At 39.8% G+C, this 25117-nt stretch overlaps 1 protein-coding gene and 1 pseudogene across 1 annotated transcript; both read left to right on the forward strand.

Annotated features, from left to right (window-relative positions):
- The first annotated feature begins 2186 nt into the window (after nt 1–2186).
- On the forward strand, nt 2187–3701 carry LOC130865356 (ethanolaminephosphotransferase 1-like). The gene has a single exon (XM_057756373.1). It carries the CDS (start codon nt 2283–2285, stop codon nt 3477–3479), a length of 1197 nt encoding a protein of 398 aa, XP_057612356.1. The 5' UTR covers nt 2187–2282; the 3' UTR covers nt 3480–3701.
- A 12367-nt stretch (nt 3702–16068) lies between these two features.
- Nucleotides 16069–18400, forward strand: LOC130865451 (chondroitin sulfate synthase 1-like; annotated as a pseudogene).
- Nucleotides 18401–25117: the final 6717 nt, after the last annotated feature.

Raw genomic sequence — 25117 nt, forward strand, 5'->3', positions numbered from 1 at the left:
ATTGTGTGACAAGAACTAAAGGTTCATGGATTTCAATGAATTTTGGAATGAACTGGAGGATGTGTGACATCTGTAGGTGGGGTTGGAGCATTGCAGTCTTGAGGAACATGAGGACATGGATAAAGTTGAGGAGGAAAAGACAATTGTTGTCAAGTCTATGGTAAACATTATGTTCACAGGGCTACATTATAATTTTTAGCTTAGAGTTGGAATATGCAGTATTGTGAATGATTAATTGATATCATTACAGGATGGGCTTACCCCTCTGATGCTAGCACTCCAAGAAAGGAAACTCCACATTGCAGACTACCTAATCATACATGGGACAAATATTCATGTACGTGATAGTCATCAAAGGTACTGTATTTTGATTTTTTAAAACACTATTTGTGTTTTAAAGTAGTTTAGAATAGTAAAAATAATTGACTTCAAAATATTATGGGAATATACTAGAAAATGTCAATAAAACATCAGTTGCATATCTGAAAAATATCTATTTCATAAATGATTATAGGAAAATATGATATATAGTCCAGTTTATATTCTCTATTGTAATGAGATGCTTTTATTATTTAAATTTCTATTTTGACTGGCATATGATCTCATATGAGTTGATAGAAATTACATTAGATTTTATATTTATAGCATCAGTTCCAAAGTTGTCCGTTTTGCAGTTACACAACCTTGTGAACACCTTTTAATTTCCTAATACTTTTTGGTGGTGTGCAAAGAAAGAAGCAACACATGAATGATAGTTGTAATATGTGCACATATTAGTATCAATATGTGAAAACACACATTATTTTGACTACTAAAATTATTTGATAATAGTATTACTATTGTTTTATCCAAATAAAAATCCCCTTTTTGACAGTGGATTAGAGTAGGAAAGGAAATGACATTCTTCTTTATATGAATCTTTCTTTTCTTCTGGTAAATGGTCTCCACATAGTTATTCACCACAAACAATTTAAAATATGACTTCTGCTATATAAAGTGCCAAAAGGGGGTAGAAAAGTTTCATGCTTTTTTTTTTCTCCTTTTAGCGTTGGACTTACTTTATAAATCTGAACTCTTTGCTTTTAAGATGCTTAAATATACTTTGTTAATGTTTGATTATACACATGCAGGTCTTATAGTGATTTGGTAAAATATATAAAGTCACTGTTCAAATAATTTAAACATCTCTGTCATTCTAGAACAACACTCATGTATGGAGTTAAATGGGATTGTCCAGGCATTGTTGAGCTTTTATTGAAGAGAGGTGTTGATCACACCTTAAGGGATGAATTCAGATGGAGTGCACTGCAGTATGCCGTTGTGGGGAAACGCAAAGTGTAAGTAAAAGAGTTAAAGTGTTAATTGACACTGTATGTAGGCATGAAATATATACCAATGTCATATTTTAACCAGGTGTGAAATCATTATTTTAATACTTTTGGAATAGAAGCACTTTAATCAACTCGACATTCCATGGAACAGGCAAAGGGATAGATTGATCAGAAAAAGCAATGGATGCAGGAGAGTATCTCAAGGCTGAGGTTGCCCAACACCCTACATGGTCCCTCAGTACAAGAAAGTAAAAACACTTACATATATCAGTTGGATGTGGCAGACATGAGGAAAACTTAGGAAGCAGTTATTCATGGGTATTAAATGCTTGTGCTTCAGCCTGGTGTTGCTGAAAGTTGACTATCAGGTTGTACCTACTGATTGTGATCTCTGAGTTTTTATCATAATAATCACGGAACCACGAGAACTGTGTAGTTCACATGCCCGTTTGTATTTGTAAATTCAGATTTTCTCCTCTTGAAGCTGAGATTCTTAAGATTCCCCAAAGCCATTGCTAGGCATATGAACCTTATCATTTATTCAAAACATTTCCAGTATCCTAGAACACCATCACACCATGGTATTTTTGAGAAGTTTTGTTTCTATGCCATCAAATGGGTTTATGGATTCACTAACTATCACATGAAGCCAAACACTTGCAGAAAGAAGACAGAGTCTTTCTTTTGTAGTAGTCCATATGCAAGGGTGCCTTCACATGGTCCTCTGTCCATAATCTGTGTTTGACAGAGCTCTAGCTCCTTTCTTAGGGAATGTGAAAGGGAGTGATTGGTACCAAGTGCTTCTTCCCTATCAAGGAACATTTAAAAACCCTTGAGTTTCCAGCCCAGGCTCTCTCAGCCCTGCACGGTGCCGTGCGCTGCTCGTGTTTCATCTCCCAGTCGCGGAGAGTCGCTGCCGCTGCGGAGTGGGCGTTCGGTTTTCGGGTCGTCATGGCTGGCTACGAATACATGAGCCCGGAGCAGCTGGCCGGCTTTGACAAGTACAAGTACAGTGCTTTGGATACCAACCCGCTCTCTCTGTATGTCATGCATCCGTTTTGGAACACTATAGTGAAGGTATTTCCTGCTTGGCTGGCTCCCAATCTTATAACCTTTTCTGGATTTCTGCTGGTTGTGTTCAATTTCCTACTTTTGACATACTTCGATCCTGTCTTTTATGCTTCAGCACCAGGTCACAAGCATGTGCCTGACTGGGTTTGGATTGTTGTGGGCATCCTCAACTTCGTAGCCTACACTCTAGATGGAGTAGATGGGAAACAAGCATGCAGAACCAATTCCAGCACCCCTTTAGGGGAACTTTTTGACCACGGCCTGGATAGTTGGTCATGTGTTTACTTTGTTGTGACTGTGTACTCCATCTTTGGACGAGGACCCACTGGTGTCAGTGTTTTTGTTCTTTATCTCCTGCTCTGGGTAGTTTTGTTTTCTTTCATCCTGTCTCACTGGGAAAAGTATAACACAGGCGTTCTTTTCCTGCCCTGGGGATATGACATTAGCCAAGTGACGATTTCCTTTGTCTACATAGTGACTGCGGTGCTGGGAGTTGAGGCCTGGTATGAACCTTTCCTGTTTAATTTCTTATATAGAGACCTATTCACTGCAATGATTATTGGCTGTGCATTATGTGTTACTCTTCCAATGAGTTTAGTGAACTTTTTTAGAAGTTATAAAAGCAACACTCTGAAACACAACTCCATTTATGAAGTCATGGTTCCCTTCTTCTCGCCATGTCTGCTCTTCACTTTGTCCACAGTGTGGGTCCTCCGGTCTCCTTCAGATATTTTAGAAATTCACCCTAGAATATTCTACTTCATGGTTGGAACAGCTTTTGCCAATATCACCTGTCAGCTAATTGTTTGCCAAATGAGCAGCACACGGTGCCCGACTTTGAACTGGTTGCTGCTTCCTCTCTTCTTGGTTGTGGCAGCAGTGAACATAGGCGCAGTGGCCTCCCACCTCGAGAGTCTTCTCCTCTACGCGCTCACGGCAGCCTTCACTCTTGCTCACATCCACTACGGAGTACAAGTGGTGAAGCAGCTGAGCAGCCATTTTCAGATTTACCCCTTTTCATTGAGGAAACCAAACTCAGATTGACTAGGAATGGAAGAGAAGAATGTCGGCCTGTAATCTCCAGGAAGTGCTGTAAATAATGCCTGTAAATATCCCATCCATCACCACTGAACTCAACTGCTCTGCCTGACAGCTGTGGGAGCGCAATGTGTGGCGTGTGGACAGCAGGAGTGAACATGGTCTGAGCTTGTGGAATTGTGGGCTTTCTAATTCCCAACTTTATTTTTTTATAAAACCATGAGACATTTTGGTTAAGCACAGTGTACATTAAACCAGCTAAATGTTCCTAGCTTCATGAGTCCATAATGTTCCGACTCATACAGAGTTAAGGATGCTTTACTTTTATGTTTAAAGTTCCCAGATTGATACAGGAACACTAATAACGTTCGCATAGCCACAACATGTCCTAATATTTGATACTTTATAAAAGGTCTTTAGCTGTGGAAATGGTTGGCAGCCCAGATCTACGGTAGAGAAACATCAAACAAGTCTCTCTGGTCCGAGATACCAGCGAACACAGAACACAGATTTGTACAATTGCCAAATCCTGGTTATTCTCCCGTGGAGCTTCGAGAGGTTGTCTGGTGCCCGGCTATTCCTGTGGCTCAGTGCTGATAAATTGTTTAATTTTCTTTTAGAGAGAAGTGTTCCGTTGTTACTTAGTATTGTGGCACGTTGTTTATTTGTGGCGTTTCCTCCTGTTGGGATTGGGTGCCTGCGAGCCATGATTCTTGAGGCTGTGTTTGACAGACAGTCCCATTCTCGTGGTACTTATGAGGCTGCAGATAAAGGACCTTGTGAGAGAAAACTTAGACTGGAGTTAGGAACCCAGAACTCCATGATGACCACGATTAGCACCCTGGCACTGCCTGGCCACCTGTCTGCTTCTTTCATTCTCTCTCCTTCTGGGGGTGAGGTGCTGTGGTTTTTAACCTGACAGGGGATAAGATAAAGCAGAGAGACAGTCTCTCTCCCCTAACTCTCCCGCCTCCCCTTTTGAAGAAAACTTTTGATATATATGCCTTACTGAGTATTTACTCTTTAAGATGACTCAGTAATTTTTGAGGTTTACTGACAACACAAAATTCCCTTTAGCTGTATTGTGGTTATCTCATAAATCTCACCATTTTATAAATGTGGACATTCTCTTTCTTTGGACTTTGTCTTTATTTAGTTTGGTGGTAGTGAAATTTACTTGCTAGTTTTATTTTTCCATTGAATGAGGTTTGTGCTTAAATGAAGAGTGTGTCTTAAACCCCTTTTTTTTCTGGGTAGGTCGCACTTGGATAAGATAGGCACCACTGTGTTGATATGTAATTAAAGTCATAGCTGTATGTACCTACGAATGTGACCATTCTTAAATATAAAAAAAAAACAAACCCTTGAGTTTGTACCTCAAGAGTTCAGGATATGCCACAACTCTTCCTCAGAAGGTAGACACTGAGTATAATTCTCTGAATCTAAATTATATTAACTCTACTTAATAGTTAAAATGCATCACAGCTCATAAGTATACTTATTGCAAGTATTAAAGATGATTTTTCTCTTCTGTGTGTGACTTGTGACTTGTGAAAATGTGATTTGTATGAGTAAAACAAGACACAATATTAAATAATTTTATGACTTCCCTTCCTAAGTATGTTATTTAAAGGAATGTTTTCTATGCATTTTTAACTAAAGTATAATTAGATCACTTCCCTAATTCCCATTCTAAGAAGTTAGAACTACTAGAGGGGTTCCCAGGTGGCCAAGGGGATTTCCCCAACTAGTTCCCATGGGCAGCAGAGGAGAGGGGTCAGCCACACTGATGAATATCTTGCATATCACCATAGAACCTTCATCTGGCGATGGATGGAGATAGAGACAGAGACCCACATTGGAGCACTGGACTGAGCTCCCAAGGTCCAAATGAGGAGCAGAAGGATGGAGAACATGAGCAAGGAAGTCCGGACCATGAGGGGTGTGCCCACCCACTGAGACAATGGTACTGATCTAATGGGAGCTCACCAAGGCCAGCTGGACTGGGACTGATGGAGCATGTGATCAAACTGGACTCTCATAATGTGGCTGACAATAAGGGTTGACTGAGAAGCCAAGGACAATGGCACTGAGTTTTGATTCTACTGCATGGACTGGCCTTGTGGGAGACTAGTCTGTTTGGATCCTCACCTTCCTAGACCTGGATGGATGGGGGAGGACCTTGGACTTCCCACAGGGCTGGAAACCCTGACTGCTCTTAGGACTGGAGAGGGAGGGGGAGAGGGAGTGGGGGGAGTGGAAGGGAAATGGGAGGAGAAGAGGAGGTGAAAATTTTTAATAAATAAATTAATTAATTAAAAAAAGAAGTTAGAGCTAATGGACAAAGCAGTGATTTTTTTAATTGATATTTACTGGGCTCCACATTTTTCTCTGCTCCCCTCCCTGCCTCTCCTCTTCCCCCTTTAACCCTCCTCCGAGGTCCCCATGCTCCCAATTTTCTCAGGAGATCTTGTCTTTTTCTACTTCTCATGTAGATTAGATCTATGTAAGTCTCTCTGAGTGTCTGCATTGTTGTCTAAGTTCTCTGAGATTGTGGTTTGTAGGCTGGTTTTCTTTGCTTTATGTTTAAAAAAAGACACTTATGAGTGAGTACATGTGATAATTGTCTTTCTGTGTCTGGGTTACCTCACCCAAAATAATGTTTTCTAGCTCTATACATTTTTCTACAAAATTCAAGATTTTTTATGCTGTGTAGTATTCCATTGTGTAAATGTATCACGTTTTCCTTATCCATTCTTCGGTTGAGAGACATTTAGGTTGTTTCCAGATTCTGGCTATGACAAACAATGCTGCTATAAACATAGTTGAGCACATGTCCTTCTGGCACGATTGAGCATCCTTTGGATATATATACCCAAAAGTGGTATTACTGGGTCTTGAGGAAGGTTGCTTCCTAATTTTCTGGGAAATCGCCACACTGACATCTAAAGGGGCTATACCAATTTGCATCCCCACAACCTCTCCAGCATAAGTTGTCATCAGTGTTTTTGATTTTGGCCATTCTTACAGATGTAAGATAGAATCTCAGAGTTGTTTTGATTTGTATTTCTCTTATAACTAAGGATGTTGAACATTGACTAGATATCAACATGTAGAAGAATGAAAATAGACCCATATCTATCACCATGCACAAACTCAAGTCCAAATGGATCAAAGGCCTCAACATAAAGCCAGCCACACTGAACCTTACAGAAGAGAAAGTGGGAAGTACACTTGAATACATTGGCACAGGAGACCACTTCCTAAATATAACCCCACCAGCACAGACACTGAGAGAAACAATTAATAATTGGGACCTCCTAAAACTCAAAAGCTTCTGTAAAGCAAAGGATATGGTCAACAAGACAAAACAGCCTACAGAATGGGAAAAGATCTTCACTAACCCCACATCAGACAGAGGTCTAATCTCCAAAATATACCAAGAACTCAAGAAATTGGACACCAAAAGAACACATCATCCAATAAAAAACGGAGTTCAGACCTAAACAGAAAACTCTCAATAGAGGGATCTAAAATGGCTGAAAGAAACTTAAGGAAATGTTCAACATCCAAGCGGTGATTTAATTAATACAATTTCTGTGTGATTATTTCAGGTCTAAGCTAGCTGGGTGGCCAGGACAAACCAGTGTCACCTCCTTCCAACACCCTTCTTCCCTCCAGGACCCTCCATGCTCAAACTTCTTTCCTGTCCCCTCAAGGCCTAAATTGATAAAATAAATCATCTCTTCTTCCCTTCTTCTATAAGCATGGAGATTCAGAATCATTATAACAAAACTCAGTTCTGTGATTCTCTTCTTGGCTAAAGGATGACCAACAATAGATCAAGCTATGTCTTGGAATTCATTAGTGTTCTCACCTTGGACCTACTTTTTAGTTCAATAATACCAATTTCTAAATTCAGCAGCATTTGATAACAGGCTCATTATTGAATTATTCAATGGTTTTCATTTAGAATTCTAATTAGTTCAAGACTGATAAGTAAATAGGATACTATTTTACTATTTCTGTGCCTGTTTTTAGTTGGCAGAATTTTCATAACCACCTGGTAAACTAAAGTAGTAAAATCCTGAGGTTTGAAAGCTGAAATTGTACTGTAAGTAAACACTGTGCCAGAAAAAGCTGACTTAGGACTCTTTCCAATATCAGGGCACTTTTCATTCTGTCAGGATAATCTAGATGGTTTGTGCTGTAATGCTCTTGACTCAACACCATTTCACTTTGCACTTTCCTTCAAAAATGTGAAACTTTGTAAAAACCTTTTGGAGCTCATAAATTTGAAGTAAATGTCCAAATGACCTGATAGAATCTCTCATAATTTATGAAATACTCTTGAGTATTTACTGTATTGATTAATACCTTCCTTTCAGAATTTAACTTTTTTAATGACCATTTCCGTACTTGACAGAAAAAAACTGATTTTGGACCATGTGGACTTACTAGGCTCAAAAAGTAAGTAAGTCTTTTTGAAGTTTTCTTCTCTGTAGTCTTTTCTCAGATGAAAAATTTTGGATTCAGAATTTTCAATTCTCTGTAAATAGGTATTGTTTATATATGCCCAAGGGTGGTTTAGTTGGTATCTTGAGGTAGATCTTTAAACAGCTTCCTGAATAACAGCCAAATAGCTTTCCATAATGGCTCTATAAAAGTTTATATTTCCATCACCAGTGGATGAGTGGTCCCCTTACCCTACATCTTCGAAAAGCAGATTTTATCTTTCATATGCATTTTACTTATGATATAATTACTTCATTTTCTCTTTTTCTTTCTTCCCTCCAGCTCTTCCTAGGTAGTTTTAAAAACCTGGGTCTAATGAAGTCAGAATTATTTAGGAAAGAGTTGTATGAAAATATGTTATATGATATATTTATCAGTTTTGCACTGGAATTATATACTCATAAGTAGAAATACTTTTAAATTATCATTTTGTCACGAGAAGTCTGTTCCTATTAAACACAAGCACATTTTAGTGTACTTTGTGTTTTTATTCTAAAGATACTAACATATTGTATATTTCCTTAATAGTTACACTACACTGTATTGAAATTCTTGGTTTTATTTATTTATTTTATCTTATGCGTGAATGTTTGCCTGCAAGTATACCGGGCATGTTTGTGTCTGGTGCTTGTAGCAGTGAAAAGTTGGTGTTGAATTTTGTGGAAATGGAGTCACAGTCGACTGTAAAATACCACATAGATTCTGGGCTGAAGCCAAGTCCTCTCGGAAAGCAGCATATAGTCTTTTCAGCCACCCACAGCCAGTATACTCTTATGAAGAACACATTTTTATTTCACAGTATCAGTGAATGCATTGCAGTAAGTGGACATGACTGCTCTGTTATCACAGAAAATGTGAATCGTATGAGTAGAACAAGACACAATATTAAATCATTTTATGACTTCCTTTCCTAAGTATGTTATTTAAAGGGATGTTTTCTTTTCTGTGTGTTTTAAATAAAGTTTAATTACATCACTTCCCACTTCCCTTTCTTCCCTCCAGCATTCTCCATGCTCAAGCTTCTTCCATGTCCCTTCAAGTCTGAGATTGTTAAAATTGATAGTCTCTTCTTCCCTTGTTATTGGTCAATGCACACACACACACACACACACACACACACACACCTATAACCTACTGGGTTCAGTATTATTGTTTGTATTTGTTTCGTTTCAGTGATGACTACAATTTCACTGGACAGGCAATTAGGGGGTTCATGCTTGGGAGAGACGCAGTCTACCTTCTCAGCAGTCATCAGCTTCCTTCAGTCCCTCGTCAAGAAGCGTGGCTCTCTGAGATTCCTCTCCCACTTCTTCCTTAACATGTTTCTTGTTGTTGTCTTTGTTCAGATCTCGTTTATTCAGCCGTTTCTGCGAGAGATTGCTCCACAGCAGAGTTCCTGATCCTTCAAATCTTTCCACTTGCCTTAGACGCTGAAGGCCCTACCCTCTGTTGAACTCTGTTTTATGTCTACTTGTAAATTCTGGTGATGGTCTGTTTGCTATAAAGAGCAACTTCTCATGAGTGGGTCTGTGACCATCTTTATCTTCTTAGAAAAACAGCTTTTAGATTCATTGGTTCTTTATACTCTTTTCTTTGTTTCTATTTAATTTATTTCTGATTTAATTTTTATTATTTCTTACAATATTCCATTTGGGGGTTTTGTTTGTTCTTGTTTTTCCAAATTCTTGAGTTGAATCACTAGGGCATTTATTTGTTTATATGCATACTAGAGTTTTGTTTGCTGTAAATTTCAACTTTTATTATTCAATGGTCATATCGGATTCATGGCATTATTTTAAGTTTCTATGTTTCTAATGGTTTCTTTTGTCTCTAGGCCTATGCTGTATTTAAGAGGAGCCTCTACGAGCTGCTGATGAGTGAAATATATATTCTTTGATGTTGAATTGGAATATTATTTGAGTTAGCTCCACTGGATGATGAAGATGTCATTTAGTTTATTTATATTTTCTCTGTACACACATTAATTGGAAAAATTGGTGTTTTTGAAATCACCTGTTATTATTGGATCTGTATTGATCTGTGCCTTTAATTCCATTAGGGTTTTCATACAAAGTTGGATGCACCAGAATTTAATGTGTGTGTGTGATAAGTATGCTATTTTTTTTAATTAATTGACACTTTAATGAGTATGAAGTTCACATCTTTGTCTCTCCTGCTTTATTTTAGTTTGAAAACAAATTTTCAGATATTAGGACAGCAATACCTGCTTGCTTCTTGATATTATTTATTTATAATGCATTTCCATTAATTGATTGAAAGATAGTGCCTGGCTTTCAAACTAAGATGTGCTTTTTTTTGGAGACAATAGATATTTGGATATTGTTTCTTAACTTATTTTGGTAGCCTGTGTTTTTGATTGGAGTGTTGAGGTCATTAATATTCGTATTAATTGTTGAAAGCTGTGCTTCAATTGGATATTTTTTATTTTCTTTTTGTTTTGTGGTGTTAAATGTCCATTGTATGTCCCTAAATTAACAATTTGTTTGTTTCCTTTCTAAAAGTCTCCTCTTATACTTATTCCTCTCTTCAGTTAGAAGTGTTGACTCAGTAGTCTGTTTAGAATATTTTATTTGATATGACTGTCTTAGGCCTCTGGTATCATAGAAAGCTTTTCTTTCTCCTTCAGCTATGGCAGAAAGTTTTACTGGGCATGTGATTACTGCCTGTCATACATGGTCTTTTAGTATTTGAAGTTCATTACTTGATCCCCTTCTGGATTTCAGAGATTCATTTGATAAATCAGTTATTGTCTGGTCTCTTTTCATCTCTAAATGTTTTGTTTGCCTTCCCTTTCTTGTAGCTTTTAATACTTTTACTAGTCCTGTATGTTTTGTGGCTTTACTATCAAGCTTTATAGTCTTTTTTTCTGATCTTGTCTGATTGGGGTTTTATTTTATTCTTGTTCCAGTATGTGTACACATTGCCTTACTTGGGTTAAGAATTTCTTTTGTGATCTTTTCATAAATCTGGTCTATGCTATTGATGTAGATTTCTTTTTCCCATTTATGCATATATAATTCAAGGATTTGATCTTGTGATGGTGTCTCAAATTTTATGCCTGGTCCTTTAGTGTGTGTTTTCTCCTTTTTTCATATTATTTGCTAATTTTGTCTAAATTTTCTAATTTTTCTTTACATCCTCATAGTCTATCTTTTACTGATTTGTTAGATTGGTAGGCTTTCCTCTGATATTTCTAATTGGGACATTGACGTTTCAGTATAATATTTATTTCAGCCGTTAATCTGAATATAGTTTTGTGTATGGTGATGGCCTCAAAGGGAAAAGGTGGGAGGCAGAAAGGGGAAGATGTGTCTTACCCATCAAAGACCATACACCAACAGAGTTCACAGCCTTGTTCTGGAGCAGTCTTGTTGGCTACTAGGGAAAATGAAGTAGCAACCTAGTCAGCAAAGGTAGTTAGGAAAAATGGAGGCCATGCTTCTTGAATGTCTAAAGCAAGGCATGTGGGGTTAAAGATAGAAGTAGGGGATAATGGGATGGGACATGGAAGAAGAGACTTACCCAGCAGTGGAGACTCACAAACACAGAGGTTTGTCATCTTGAATCTGGAGCAAGTCTGTGAGTTCATGGATGGCATTGGTTGGGGGGAAAGGGGACATGAGATTTAATCAAAAAAGGTGGCAAAAAACCTAAAACAATTGTAATTTTGTATTCAAACTTCCATTTAGACAAATGTATCACATACTATTACTGGAATGTTTACTTACATGGTGATTACCTCTTGCTCTTCTGTATGTAGTGGTAGGGTTCCTAAATGCATAATTAGAAATTCACATTTTTATCTGTGAGTTATTGAACCCAAAGTTTCATGCTTTAAGAGGAAGGGGCTCTGTACATTTGCAACTCTAATGACCCTATTTTCTTTTTGTTTATCATCAAAGATAAAGTAAAAAAAATTCTATGATATAGACTTCTTATTTTAGATATCTCATTCATAAGAATGGTGGACAAAAATGGTAACATGTTTTGCAACACACCTCTAACAAAGCCGTCCTGCTCTGTGTTGCCAGATAGACTCTTGAGCACCAAAACTAAATCTACAGAGGTTATATTTTTCCAAATTGCAGTGAAGTCTCTCACATGAACTTTTCATGTCCACTAACCTTTAGAAAGTGAATACTATAGGTGACAAAAAATGAACCTCTGTTTTTTATGAAAAAAGATGAAAATTATGTTTCATTGTAGGTGACTGATATTCTGTGGTGTTTATCAGTAAATATGAAGTGAGCTGTACAACAGAGAATACTTGACTATAGTTTCACAAACACATTTTATTTTTTATCTCTTTTTATAAGACAGGTGCTCTACCACTTAGGCACACTTACCACCTTCATTTTTCATGGGAAGATATATTCTCAAGGGTGATGTCAATAGGATCCCATGTGTTTTCCTTCTTTTTTATATGAAAGGAGAACTAGTTTTCCTTTTTTGGTGACTGCATATATTTTATTTTATGTTTTCCTCTTTTCTTTTTAATTGTTTTTTCTCTTTTTTATGATTTTTATTGAGCTAAACATTTTTCTCCACTCCACTCCTGTCCTCCCCTATTCCCTTATAGCCTCTCCCATGACCACCACACTTTAATTTACTCAGGAGAACTTGTCTTTTTTCCTTCCTATTTAGATCCATGTATGTCTCTCTTAGGGTCCTCTTTGTTGTCTAGGTTCTCTGGAGTGTGGACAGTAGGCTGGTATTTCTTTGCTTTATGTCGAAAGTCAATTATGAATGAGTACATATTATATTTGTCCTTCTGCTTCTGGGTTACTTCACTCAATATGTTTTTTCTTGATCCATTCATTTGCCTGAAAATTTCAAGATGTCATTATTTTTTAACTCTGTGTAGTACTCCATTGCATAAATGTACCACGTTTTATTTATCCATTCTTCAGTTGAGGGACATCTAGGTTGTTTCCTGGTTCTGGTTTCTATGAATAATGCTGCTATGAACATAGTTGAGCACATGTCCTTGTGGTATGATTGAGCATCCTTTGGTATATACCAGTGATATTGCTCGGTCTTGAGGTAGACTGTTTCCTAATTTTCTGAGAAATTGCAATACTGATTTCCAAAGCAGATGTACAATTTTGCACTCCCACCAGCAATGGAGGAGCATTTCTGTTACCCCATATTCTCACCAGAATAATTTGTAATTATTGTTTTTGAACTTTCCCATTATGAGAGGTGTAAGGTGGAATCTCAAAGTTGTTTTGATTTGCAGTTCTTTGATGGTTAAGATGTTGAACAATTCCTTAAGTGTCTTTTAGCCCTTTGCAATTCATTTCTTGAGAGTTCTCTGTTTGGCTCTCTACCCAATTCAATTTTTATTGAATTATATGTTCCTTTGATGTCAAGTTTCTTGAGTTCTTTGTGTATTTTGGAGATCAGTCCTCTGTCTGATGTGGGGTTGGCCAAGGTCTTTTCCCAATCTGTATGCTGCCGTTTTGTCTTGTTGATTGTGTCCTTTGGTATACAGAAATTCTGTTTCAGAGATCCCATTTGTTAATTGTTGCTCTCAATGTCTGTGTTACTTGGGTTTATTCAGGAAGTGGACTCCTGTGCCAATGGATTCAAGTGAACTTTCCACTTTCTCTTCTATGAGGTTCAGTGTGGTTTTGTGTAGAGGTCTTTGATTCATTTGGACTTGAGTTTTGTGCATGGTGATAGATATGGTTCTAGTTGCATTCTTCTACATGTTGATGTCCACTTATGCCAGCACCATTAGTTGAATATGCTTTCATTTTTCGATTTTATATTTTTAGCTTCTTTGTCAAATCCAGGTGTTCATAGGTATGTAGATTAATACCCAGGTTTGAGATTTGATTCCATTGGTCCTCCTGTCTGTTTTTATGCTAATACCAGACTGTTTTCATTACTCTAGCTCTTTGGTAGAGTTTGAATTCAGGGATTGTGATGCTTTCAGAAATGAAGAAGTAGTTTTCTATTTCAGTAGAAAGACCTTAAGTGAGTTATTTGGTGATATCTATGTGCATGCTTGCATATGCATTTATAGTTTTATAACAAACCAACATCCACAGTGACTGTCTTTGTTCTAGCCATTCAAGTACATACTTTTAAACTTCTGCATATGAGCTATGTGCTGAGTGGATATGTTCTTCAGGAGGTGATTCTACCAGTGGCTATGTCCAAGGGTGACAACAATAGCAATTGATATTTTTACCTCATTGTATTGTAAGTAAGAATGAGAAATATAGCCAGATCTAAAAAAGCTTCTCACAATCTAACCCCGGAGGAGATCAGGGAGGACATGCAGAACTGATTTCACCTGACCTCTCTTTTCTGATACCGTGCAAGTCTTTAGGAGAAACATTGTCCCAATAGGTTTCCATTATTTTAGGAAAGATTAAAGGTACAATGATCATTGACTCGTGCTCCCTCGGACACATTTTTCATCCCTACTTGAAGAATTGCACCCTTTTATCTGGGGAAGACTTGTTGCATCATAACAAAATATTTATTTTGTCTTCAAATTGATCATAATAACATTATTCCAGAAAAATCAGTCTCTTTGCTACTTATTTCTTCACGATAGGCAGTGATTCGGGCAGTGGCCCTTTTCTCCGTTAATTGGAGCGTGGTCCCTGTACATGTCACATACTTTGCGGCATCAAATGCTGATAATTTCCTTTATTCTTTAATCAATGATTCCAAAAGAGATGAATAGTTCCTGATGTATTTGGTATATTCCAGTATCATTGTTTCTGTATGTATAAATATTATATTTATAGGCTAATTTACTGAAATAACATTTTACTATTGATTCAGTCTTAGGCAATGAGCCTGAGTACATCATTTTATCAGGGTAAGATTTTAAAGTATTTTTCTACTTCTCATGTAGATTAGATCCATGTATGTCTCTCGTAGGGTACTCATTGTTGTCTAGGTTCTCTGGGATTGTGAGTTGCAGGCTGGTTTTCTTTGCTTTATGTCTAAAAGCCACTTATGAGTGAATATATATGGCATTTGTTTTTCTGGGTCTGAGTTATTTCACTCAATATAATGTTTTCTAGATACATACATTTGCCTGCAAATTTCAAGATGTCATTATCTTTTTTTCTGCTGTGTAGTACCCCATTGTGAAAATGTACCACATTTTCTTTACCCATTCTTTCGTCGAGGGGCATTTAGGTTGTTTCCAGGTTCTGGATAGGACAAACAATGCTGATCTCCTGAGTAACTTGAGAGCATGGGGATCGTGGGAGATGGTTGATGGGGAGGGGAGAGGAAGGGAGGAGAGTAGAGAAAAATGCATAGCTCAATAAAATCAGTAAAGGCCGGGCGGTGGTGGCGCACGCCTTTAATCCCAGCACTTGGGAGGCAGAGGCAGGTGGATCTCTGTGAGTTCGAGACCAGCCTGGTCTACAGAGCTAGTTCCAGGACAGGCTCCAAAACCACAGAGAAACCCTGTCTCGAAAAAAAAAAAAAAAAAAAAAATAAAATCAGTAAAACAAACATTTTAAAGTCTTTGAATATAAATGTTAAATTATAATTAGAATGAGGGGAAGAAGCTAGCATTGAATGTTTTCCACTGGATTCCATCTAACTCAATTAATGTATATGATATATTAATATAATCATAAGTGTAATGCATTTATATCTTTATGACTAAGTGTTTTACTTCTTTACCAAAGATTATCTAAAGAGTTTGATTAGTGCTTCATAACGCGCGGTGCGTGACGTTGAGGGGCTCCTTTGTAATGGCGCGCTAAGTAGGAGGATGTGCAGCTGCAGTGGCTGCGCAGGGCACCGAGAGGGCGGGCGCAGCGCGAGCTGAGCCCAGCCAGCCGGGGGACGCGAGCCAGAGGAGCCCTCTTAAAGGCGCAGGCCGCAGCGGTGCGGGCGGGCGCTTGGAACAAAGAGCCGGCGCCGGGCCTGCGGGCGGCTGGGGAGCCGCGATGGGCGCCGCTGCCTCGGCGCTGCCCGGGCCGGGCCTGGTGGCGCTAGGGCGGGCTGGCGTCCGCGGGCGGGGGCGGCGGACAGAGGACGCGTGGAGCCTGCGGCGGGGACAGCGGCCGGGCAGGCAGAAGGACACGGCCATGGCAGTGGGCGCGCCTGGCTCAGCATGCTGCTCGGGCTCGTGCTGGGCTTCGTGCTGGCCTCGCGGCTCGCCCTGCCCTGCGCCTAGGAGCTGAAGTGTGTGGGCCCGCGGCGACGCCCAGTCCCGAGGGATGCTGTCCAGAGCAGTCGGCGCCGCAGGATGCGCGCGGGGCGCAGCTCTGGCAGCATAGCTCGGCCGCGGAGGGCGTCCCGCGTGACAGGAACTTTCTCTTCGTGGGAAGAGATACCTGCAGACCCGCGCAGTGGCCGCCTACAGAACATGGTCCAAGACAATTCCTGGGAAAGTTCAGTTCTTCTCTAGCGAGGGCTCAGATACAACTATACCTATTCCGATAGTGCCCCTGCGGGGTGTGGATGACTCCTATCAGCCCCAGAAGTCTTTCATGATGCTCAAGTTCATGCATAGCCACTACTTGGACAAATACGAATGGTTTATGAGAGCAGATGATGACGTTTACATCAAAGGAGATCGTCTGGAGAGTTTTCTGAGGAGTCTGAATAGCCCCTCTTTCTCGGGCAAACGGGACTGGGCACCACAGAAGAGATGGGGAAGCTGGCCCTTGAGCCCGGAGAGAACTTCTGCATGGGAGGGCCTGGTGTGATTCTGAGCCGGGAGGTGCTTCGGAGAAGGACACCACACATTGGCAAGTGTCTCCGGGAAATGTACACCACCCATGAGGATGTAGAGGTGGGAAGATGTGTCCGGAGGTTTGCAGGCGTGCAGTGTGTTTGGTCATATGAGATGCAGCAGCCGTTTTACGAGAATTATGAACAGAACAAGAAAGGGTACATTAGAGATCTCCATATCAGTAAAATTCACCGAGCAATCACCTTACACCCCAACAAAAACCCACCTTACCAATACAGGCTACAGAATTACACGCTCAGCCGCAAGATCGCCGAGCTGCGCCATCGCACAATCCAGCTGCACCAGGAAATCGTCCTGATGAGCAAGTACAGCAGCACAGAGGTCCACAAGGAAGACCTCCAGCTGGGCATCCCCCCCTCCTTTATGCGCTTTCAAGCCCGCCAGTGAGAGGAGATCCTGGAGTGGGAGTTTCTGACTGGAAAATACTTATATTCAGCCACTGACGGCCAGCCTCCCCGGAGAGGGATGGACTCGGCACAGAAGGAGGCCTTGGACGACATCGTCATGCAGGTGATAGAGATGATTAACGCCAACGCCAAGACCCGAGGATGCATCATCGACTTCAAGGAGATCCAGTACGGCTACCGGCGCGTGAACCCCATGTACGGGGCCGAGTACATCCTGGACCTGCTGCTCCTGTATAAGAAACACAAAGGGAAGAAGATGACAGCCCCTGTGAGGAGGCATGCGTACCTGCAGCAGACCTTCAGTAAGATCCAGTTTGTGGAGCACGAGGAGCTGGATGCTCAGGAGCTGGCCGTCAGAATCAACCAGGACTCCGGGTCCCTGTCCTTCCTGTCCAATTCCCTGAAGAAGCTCGTTCCCTTCCAGCTACCTGGGTCCAAGATTGAGCACAAAGAGCCCAAAGAAAAGAAGATAAACATTCTGATCCCTTTGTCTGGACGCTTTGACATGTTTGCAAGGTTCATAGGAAACTTTGAGAAGACATGTCTCATTCCAAATCATAACGTCAAGCTCGTCGTTCTGCTCTTCAATTCTGACCCCAACCCTGACAAGGCCAAACAGGTTGAACTGATGAGAGATTATCGAGTCAAGTACCCTAAAGCTGACATGCAGGTTTTACCTGTGTCTGGAGGGTTTTCAAGAGCGCTGGCCCTAGAAGTAGGATCTTCTTCTGTGATGTTGACCTGGTATTTACTGTGGAATTCCTACAACGGTGTCGCGCAAACACAGTGCTGGGTCAGCAGATCTATTTCCCAATCATTTTTAGCCAGTACGATCCAAAGATTGTTTATAGTGGGAAGGTTCCCAGTGACAACCATTTTGCCCTTATTCAGAAAACTGGCTTCTGGAGAAACTATGGGTTTGGCATTACTTGTATCTATAAGGGAGATCTTGTGAGAGTGGGAGGCTTTGACGTATCCATCCAAGGCTGGGGTCTGGAGGATGTGGACCTCTTTAACAAGGCTGTCCAGGCTGGGTTGAAGATATCCGGAGCCAGGAGGTTGGCATCGTCCACATCCACCACCCTGTCCTCTGTGACCCCAGTCTGGATCCCAATCAGTATAAAATGTGCTTGGGGTCGAAAGCATCGACGTATGGGTCCACACAGCAGCTGGCCCAGATGTGGCTGGAAAAGAATGACCCCAGCTACAGCAAAAGCGGTAGTAACGGCTCTGCCAGGACAGCCTGATTCCAGCCCCACTGGAAAGGACGTTTTTAATTGCCTAATTTCTTTTTCTTTTTTTTCTTAAAAGTATTTATGAGTTTATTGGTATTCTACTAAGATGAGACACAATGTAATTCATGAAAAGCAGTTCTGTAAAGTTATAAACAAATATCTTATTTTCAAATAAGATAAAGAAAACTTAATTAGTTGAGAACATAACTAGAAGTTCTTCAGAATAGCAAGTCTTGCGATCTAGTTCCACAAATGTTTTCTTGGATACATATGGTTAGTAGAGGGGGCTAAGCTCCTGTCCTAGCAGCTACCGTGGTGAATGGTTGAAGCAGATCAGCATGTAGATCCAGTCACTCTACTTTGTGTTCCAGCAAAGACACTATTCTTAGCAGTCAGCAGTGGGATGCTCAGCTCCCACGCAAGAAACTTTCCATCCTGCCTCATCAGACCGGAGGGATGGTCCTTTTATCTCTAATACAAGGGCAAATATCTCTATCCCCAAACAAACATGGACCGTCCATATGCCTCATTCAAGTCTACAGGTAATAACCATTGTATTTATCTGGTCATCTCCATACTTCATTCAAGTCTATAGGTTAACAGCGGTTGAATTTATCTGATAGACGCATTCTAGTACAGAGTCCAACTCTAAGACAAAATTGTAAACTGTCAGGGCCCAACATAAACGGCTAAAAAAGTTCTACCGAGCAAAGTTGGCCAGTAGAGGGCATACTAGGGAGAGAAACAACTGAGGCAGTTTCTGCAGGAAGCTGCAGCCAACTATCCAGTCCTTCGGAATGTCCATGCTCAGGTAAGTTTCTTGAACCCTCCCTCAAGGGCCATGGGTCAGAGACCTTTTCCTGGGTCTTTCAAAGAACCTTTCCCAAGCAGCTGTTTATGGGTCTGGATGTGGGTAGAGGCCGCCTTAACCATGCCTGTCTCTACTCTGAGTCAAGGCTACATTCATACTACAAACTCTTTTCTTCCTATGCTCTCCTTTATAGCCTCTCACTCTTTTACTGAGACAAATCCAAGAACCATTTGTTTAGAATTCTCAACATTCAAAGGATCCCTAATCTTTTTTTTAAATTAAAAATTTCTGCCTCCTCCCTGTCTCCCTTTTCCCTCCCCTCCCCCACTCCCCACCCTCCCTCCCCTCCCCTTCCCTCTCCAGTCCAAAGAGCAGTCAGGGTTCCCTGCCCCAAGGTGAGCATCCAAACTGGCTAGCCTCCCACCAAGCCAGTACATGCAGTAGGATCGAAACACAGTCCTTGGCTTCTCAGCAGACCTCATTGTCCGCCATGTTCAGAGAGTCCGGTTTTATCCCATGCTTTTTCAGTCTCAGTCCAGCTGGCCTTGGTGAGCTCCCAATAGATCAGCCCCACGGTCTCAGTGGGTGGGTACACCCCTCGTGGTCCTGACTTCCTTGCTCGTGTTCTCCCTCCTTCTGCTCCTCATTTGGACCTTGGGAGCTCAGTCCAGTTCTCCAATGTGGGTCTCTGTCTCTATCTCCATCCATCGCCAGATGAAAGTTCTATGGAGTATGGCTATAGGATCGGGCCATTTCAGGCTCCCTCTCCTCAGCTGCCCAAGGAACTAGCTGGGGACATCTCTCTGGGACCCCTGGGAACCCCTCTAGAGTCAAGACTCTTGCCAACCCTAAAATGGCTCCCTTAATTAAGATATATACTTCCCTGCTCCCATATCCATCCTTCCTTTATCCCAACCATCCCATTCCCCCAAGCTCTCCCAATCCTCCTGTTCTCACTTTTCTCTCCCCATCTCCCCTTTCCCCCATCCCATCCCACACCCCAGTTCCCAATTTTTGCCCAGCAATCTTGTCTACTTCCAATATCCAGGAGGATAACTATATGTTTTTCTTTGGGTTCACCTTCTTATTTAGCTTCTCTAGGATCACGAATTATAGGCTCAATGTCCTTTATTTATGGCTAGAAACCAATTATGAATGAGTACATCCCGTGTTCATCTTTTTGGGTCTGGGTTACCTCACTCAGGACAGTGTTTTCTATTTCCATCCATTTGCATACAAAATTCAAGATGTCATTGTTTTTTACCGCTGAGTAGTATTCTAATATGTATATATTTCACATTTTCTTCATCCAATCTTCCATTGAAGGGCATCTAGGTTGTTTCCAGGTTCTGGCTATTACAAACAATGCTGCTATGAGCATAGGTGAACAAATGCTTTTGTAATATGAGAGGGCATCTCTTGGGTATATTCCCAAGAGTGGTATTACTGGGTCCTGGGGTAGGTTGATCCCGAATTTGCAGAGAAACTGCCACACTGATTTCCAAAGTGGTTGCACAAGTTTGCATTCCCACCAGCAATGGATGAGTGTACCTCTTATACACAACCTCTCCAGCAAAGGCTGTCATTGGTGTTTATGATTTTAGCCATTCTGACAGGTGTAAGATGGTATCTCAGAGTTGTTTTGATTTGCATTTCCCCTGATTGCTAAGGAGGTTGAGCATGACCTTAAGTGTCTTTTGGCCATTTGAACTTCTTCTGTTGAGAATTTTCTGTTCAGTTCAGTGCCCCATTTTTAATTGGGTTAATTATCATTTTAAAGTCTAGTTTCTTGAGTTCTTTATATATTTTGGAGATCAGACCTTTGTCTGTTGCGGGGTTGGTGAAGATCTTCTCCCAGTCAGTGGGTTACCTTTTTGTCTTAGTGACAGTGTCCTTTGCTTTACAGAAGCTTCTCAGTTTCAGGAGGTCCCATTTATTCAATGTTGCCCTTAATGTCTGTGCGGCTGGGGTTATATTTAGGAAGTGGTCTCCTGTGCCCATATATTGTAGAGGACTTCCCACTTTCTCTTCTATCAGGTTCAGTGTGTTCAGACTGATATTGAGGTCTTTGATTCATTTGGACTTGAGTTTTGTGAATGGTGATGGATATGGATCTATTTTCATTCTTCTACAGGTTGACATCCAGTTCTGCCAGCACCATTTGTTGAAGATGCTTTCTTTCTTCCATTGTATACTTTTAGCTCCTTTATCGAAAATCAGGTGTTCATAGGTTTGTGGGTTAAAGTCCGGGTCTTCTATTCGATTGCATTGGTTGACTTCTCTGTTTTTATACCAATACCAAGCTGTTTAATATTGTAGCTCTGTAGTAGAGTTTGAGGTCAGGGATGGTAATGCCTCCAGAAGTTCCTTTATTGTATAAAATTGTGGCTATTCTGTTTTTTTTCCATATAGAGTTGATTATTGTCCTCGCAAGGTCTGTGAAAAATTTTGATGGGATTTTAATGGGGATTGCATTGAATCTATAGCTTGCTTTCGGGAGAATGGCCATTTTTACTTTTACTATGTTGATCCAATCCAAGAGCAAGGGAGATCCTTCCATTTTCTGGTGTCCTCTTCAATTTCTTTCTTCATAGACTTAAAGTTCTTGTCAAATAGATCTTTCACTTCCTTTGTCAGAGTTACCCCAAGATATTTTATGCTATTTGTGGCTATCGTGAAAGGTGATGCTTCTCTGATTTCCCTCTCTGCTTCCTTATCCTTAGTGTATAGGAGGGCAACTGATTTTTTGGAGTTGATCTTGTATCCTGCCACATTACTAAAGGAATTTATCAGCTGTAGGAGTTCTTTGATAGAGTTTATGGGGTCGGTTATGTATATTATCATATCATCTGCAAATAATGAAAGTTTATGTTCTTCTTTTCCAATTCAAATAATCTTAATCACCTCATGTTGTCTTATTGCTATTGCTAAAACTTCAAGCACCATATTGAAGAGGTATGGAGAGAGTGGACAGCCTTGTCATGTTCCTGATTTTAGTGGGATGGCTTTGAGTTTCTCTCTGTTTAATTGGATGTTAGCTGTCGACTTGCTGTAAATAGCTTTTATTATATTTAGGTATGACTCTTGTATCCCTAATCTCTGCAAGTCCTTTATCATAAAGGGATGTTGAATTTTGTCAAATGCTTTTTTTAGCGTCTAATGAAATGATCATATGGTTTTTTTCTTCAGTTTATTTATATGATGGATTGTATTGATAGATTTTTGTATGTTGAACCAGCCTTGCATCTCTGGGATGAAGCCTACTTGATCATAATGGATAATTTTTCTAATGTGTTCTTAGATTTTGTTTGTCAGTATTTTATTGAGAATTTTTGCATTGATGTTCATGAGTGAGATCGGCCTGTAATTCTCTTTCTTGGTTGGGTCTTTGTGTGGTTTTGTTATCAGGGTAACTGTAGCTTCATAAAAGGAATTTGGCAATGACTCTTCTGTTTCTATATTGTGAAATACATTAAGGAATATAGGTATTAGGTCTTCTTGGAAGTTCTGGTAGAATTCTGCATTGAAACCATCTGGTCCTGGACTTTTTTTGGAAGGGAGGTTTTTGATAATAGTTTCTAATTCTTCGCAACTAACAGGTCTATTTAGATTGTTCACCTGGTCTTGGTTTAACTTTGGTATATGGTACTTATCTAAAAAAATATGTCCATTTCTTTTATATTTTCCAGTTTTGTGGCATACAAGATATTATAGTAAGATCTAATGATTCTCTGAATTTCCTCTGTGTCTATGGTTATGTCCCCCTTTTCATTTCTGATCTTATTAATTTGCGTGTTCTCTCTCTGTCATTTGATTAGTTTGGATATGGGTTTGTTGATCTTGTTGATTTTTTCCAAGAAGCAACTTTTTGTTTCATTGATTCTTTCGATTGTTTTCTGTGTTTCTAATTTGTTGATTTCAGCCCTCAGCTTGATTATTTCCAGTCTTCTACTCCTCGTGGGTGAGTCTGCTTCTTTTTTTTTCTAGAGCTTTCAGGTGTGCTGTTAAGTCTCCAATGTGTGCTTTCTCTGTTTTCTTTAAGTGGGCAGTTAGTGCTATGAACTTTCCTCTTAGCACTGCTTTCATCGTGTCCCATAGGTTTGAGTATATTGTGTCTTTATTTTCATTAAATTCAAGGAAGACTTTAATTTCTTTCTTAATTACTTCCTTGACCCAGGTGTGTTTCAGTAGTTGACTGTTCAGTTTCCATGAGTTTTTCAGCTTTCTGGGGGTAGCAATGTTGTTGAATTCTAACTTTAATCCATGGTGATCTGATAAGACTCAGGTGGTCACTAAAATTTTTTTGTATCTGTGTAGGTTTGCTTTGTTACCAAGTATGTGGTCAATTTTCGAGAAGGTTTTATGAGCTGCAGAGAAGAAGGTATATTCTTTCCTATTTGGGTGGAATGCTCTATAGATGTCTGTTAAGTCCATTTGATTCATTACCTCCATTTATTCTCTTATTTCTCTATTAGGTTTCTGTCTGATTGACCTGTCCATTGGTGAGAGAGGTGTGTTGTAATCTCCTACCATTAGTGTGTGTGGTTTGATGTCTGCCTTGAGTTCTAGTAATGTGTCTTTTACATAAGTGGGTGCTTTTATATTAGGGGCATAGATATTCAGGATTGAGACTTCATCCTGATGAATTGTTCCTGTTATAAGTATAAAATGGCCATCGACTCTTCTGATTGATTTTAGTTTGATGTCAGATTTGTTTGAAATTAGTATGGCCATACCTGCTTGTTTCTTAGGTCCATTTGCTTGAAAAACCTTTTCTCAATCCTTTTCTCTGAGTAGATGTTTTTCTTTGTGGTTGAGGTGTGTTTCTTGTAAACAGCAGAATGTTGGATCCTGTTTTCATATTCAATCTCTTAGGCTGTGCCTTTTTATAGGTGAATTGAGTCCATTGATATTAGGTGATATTAATGACAAGTGGTTGTTGAATCCGGTTATTATTATTTTTTTGGTGGTAGAGTTTGTGTGTTTCCTTTCTTTGAGTTGTGCTGGTAAGGGGTCGCTAGATGTCTGAGTTACTGTAGGCAGCGTTGGCAATGTTGGATTCCTTGTGTTGTGATTTTCCTTCCATCACTTTTTGTAAGGCTAGATTTGTGGCTACGTATTGTTTAAATTTGTTCTTATCCTGGAATATTTTGTTTTCTCCATTGATCGTGAATGATAGCTTGGCTGGGTATAATAGTCTGGGCTTGCATCCATGGTCTCTTAGTTTCTGCAGTACATCTATCCAGGACCTTCTGGCTTTCATGGTTTCTATAGAGAAGTCAGGTGTAAGTCTGATAGGTTTACCTTTATAAGTTATTTAACCTTTTTCCTTTTCAGCTCTTAATATTCTTTCTTTAATCTGCATGTTTTGTGTTTTGATTATTATATGGTGAGGGGATGTATTTTTTTTTGATCCAGTCAATTTGGTGTTCTGTATGCTTCTTGAATATTCATAGGAATATCTTTCTTTATGTTGGGAAAGTTTTCTTCCATAATTTTGTTAAATATGTTTTCTGGGCCTTTGAGCTGTAATTCTTCTCCTTCTTCTACCCCTATTATTTTTAGGTTTGGTCTTTTTATTTTGTCCCATATTTCCTGAATGTTTTGTGATTAGAATTTGTTTGCTTTGGTGTTTTCTTTGATCAGTGCGTTTATTTTTTCTATGGTGTCTTCAGAATCTGAGATTCTTCTATCTTGTGTTCTATTGGTTATGCTTGTTTCTGTAGTCTCTGTTCGTTGATCTAGATTTTCCATATCCAGCTGGCCCTCGGTTTGTGTTTTATTCCTTGCCTCCATTGCAGTGTTCAATTCTTCAACTGTTTCCATTACCTGTTTGATTGTTTTTTTCTTGGTTTCCCATGGTATCATTTATGTATTTATTCATTTCTTCAAACTTTTTGTTATACTTCTCATCCATTTCTATAAGGGCATTTTTTATGTGC

Source organism: Chionomys nivalis, chromosome 23 (assembly GCF_950005125.1).
Source record: "Chionomys nivalis chromosome 23, mChiNiv1.1, whole genome shotgun sequence".
In the NCBI taxonomy this organism is placed as follows: Eukaryota; Metazoa; Chordata; class Mammalia; order Rodentia; family Cricetidae; genus Chionomys; species Chionomys nivalis.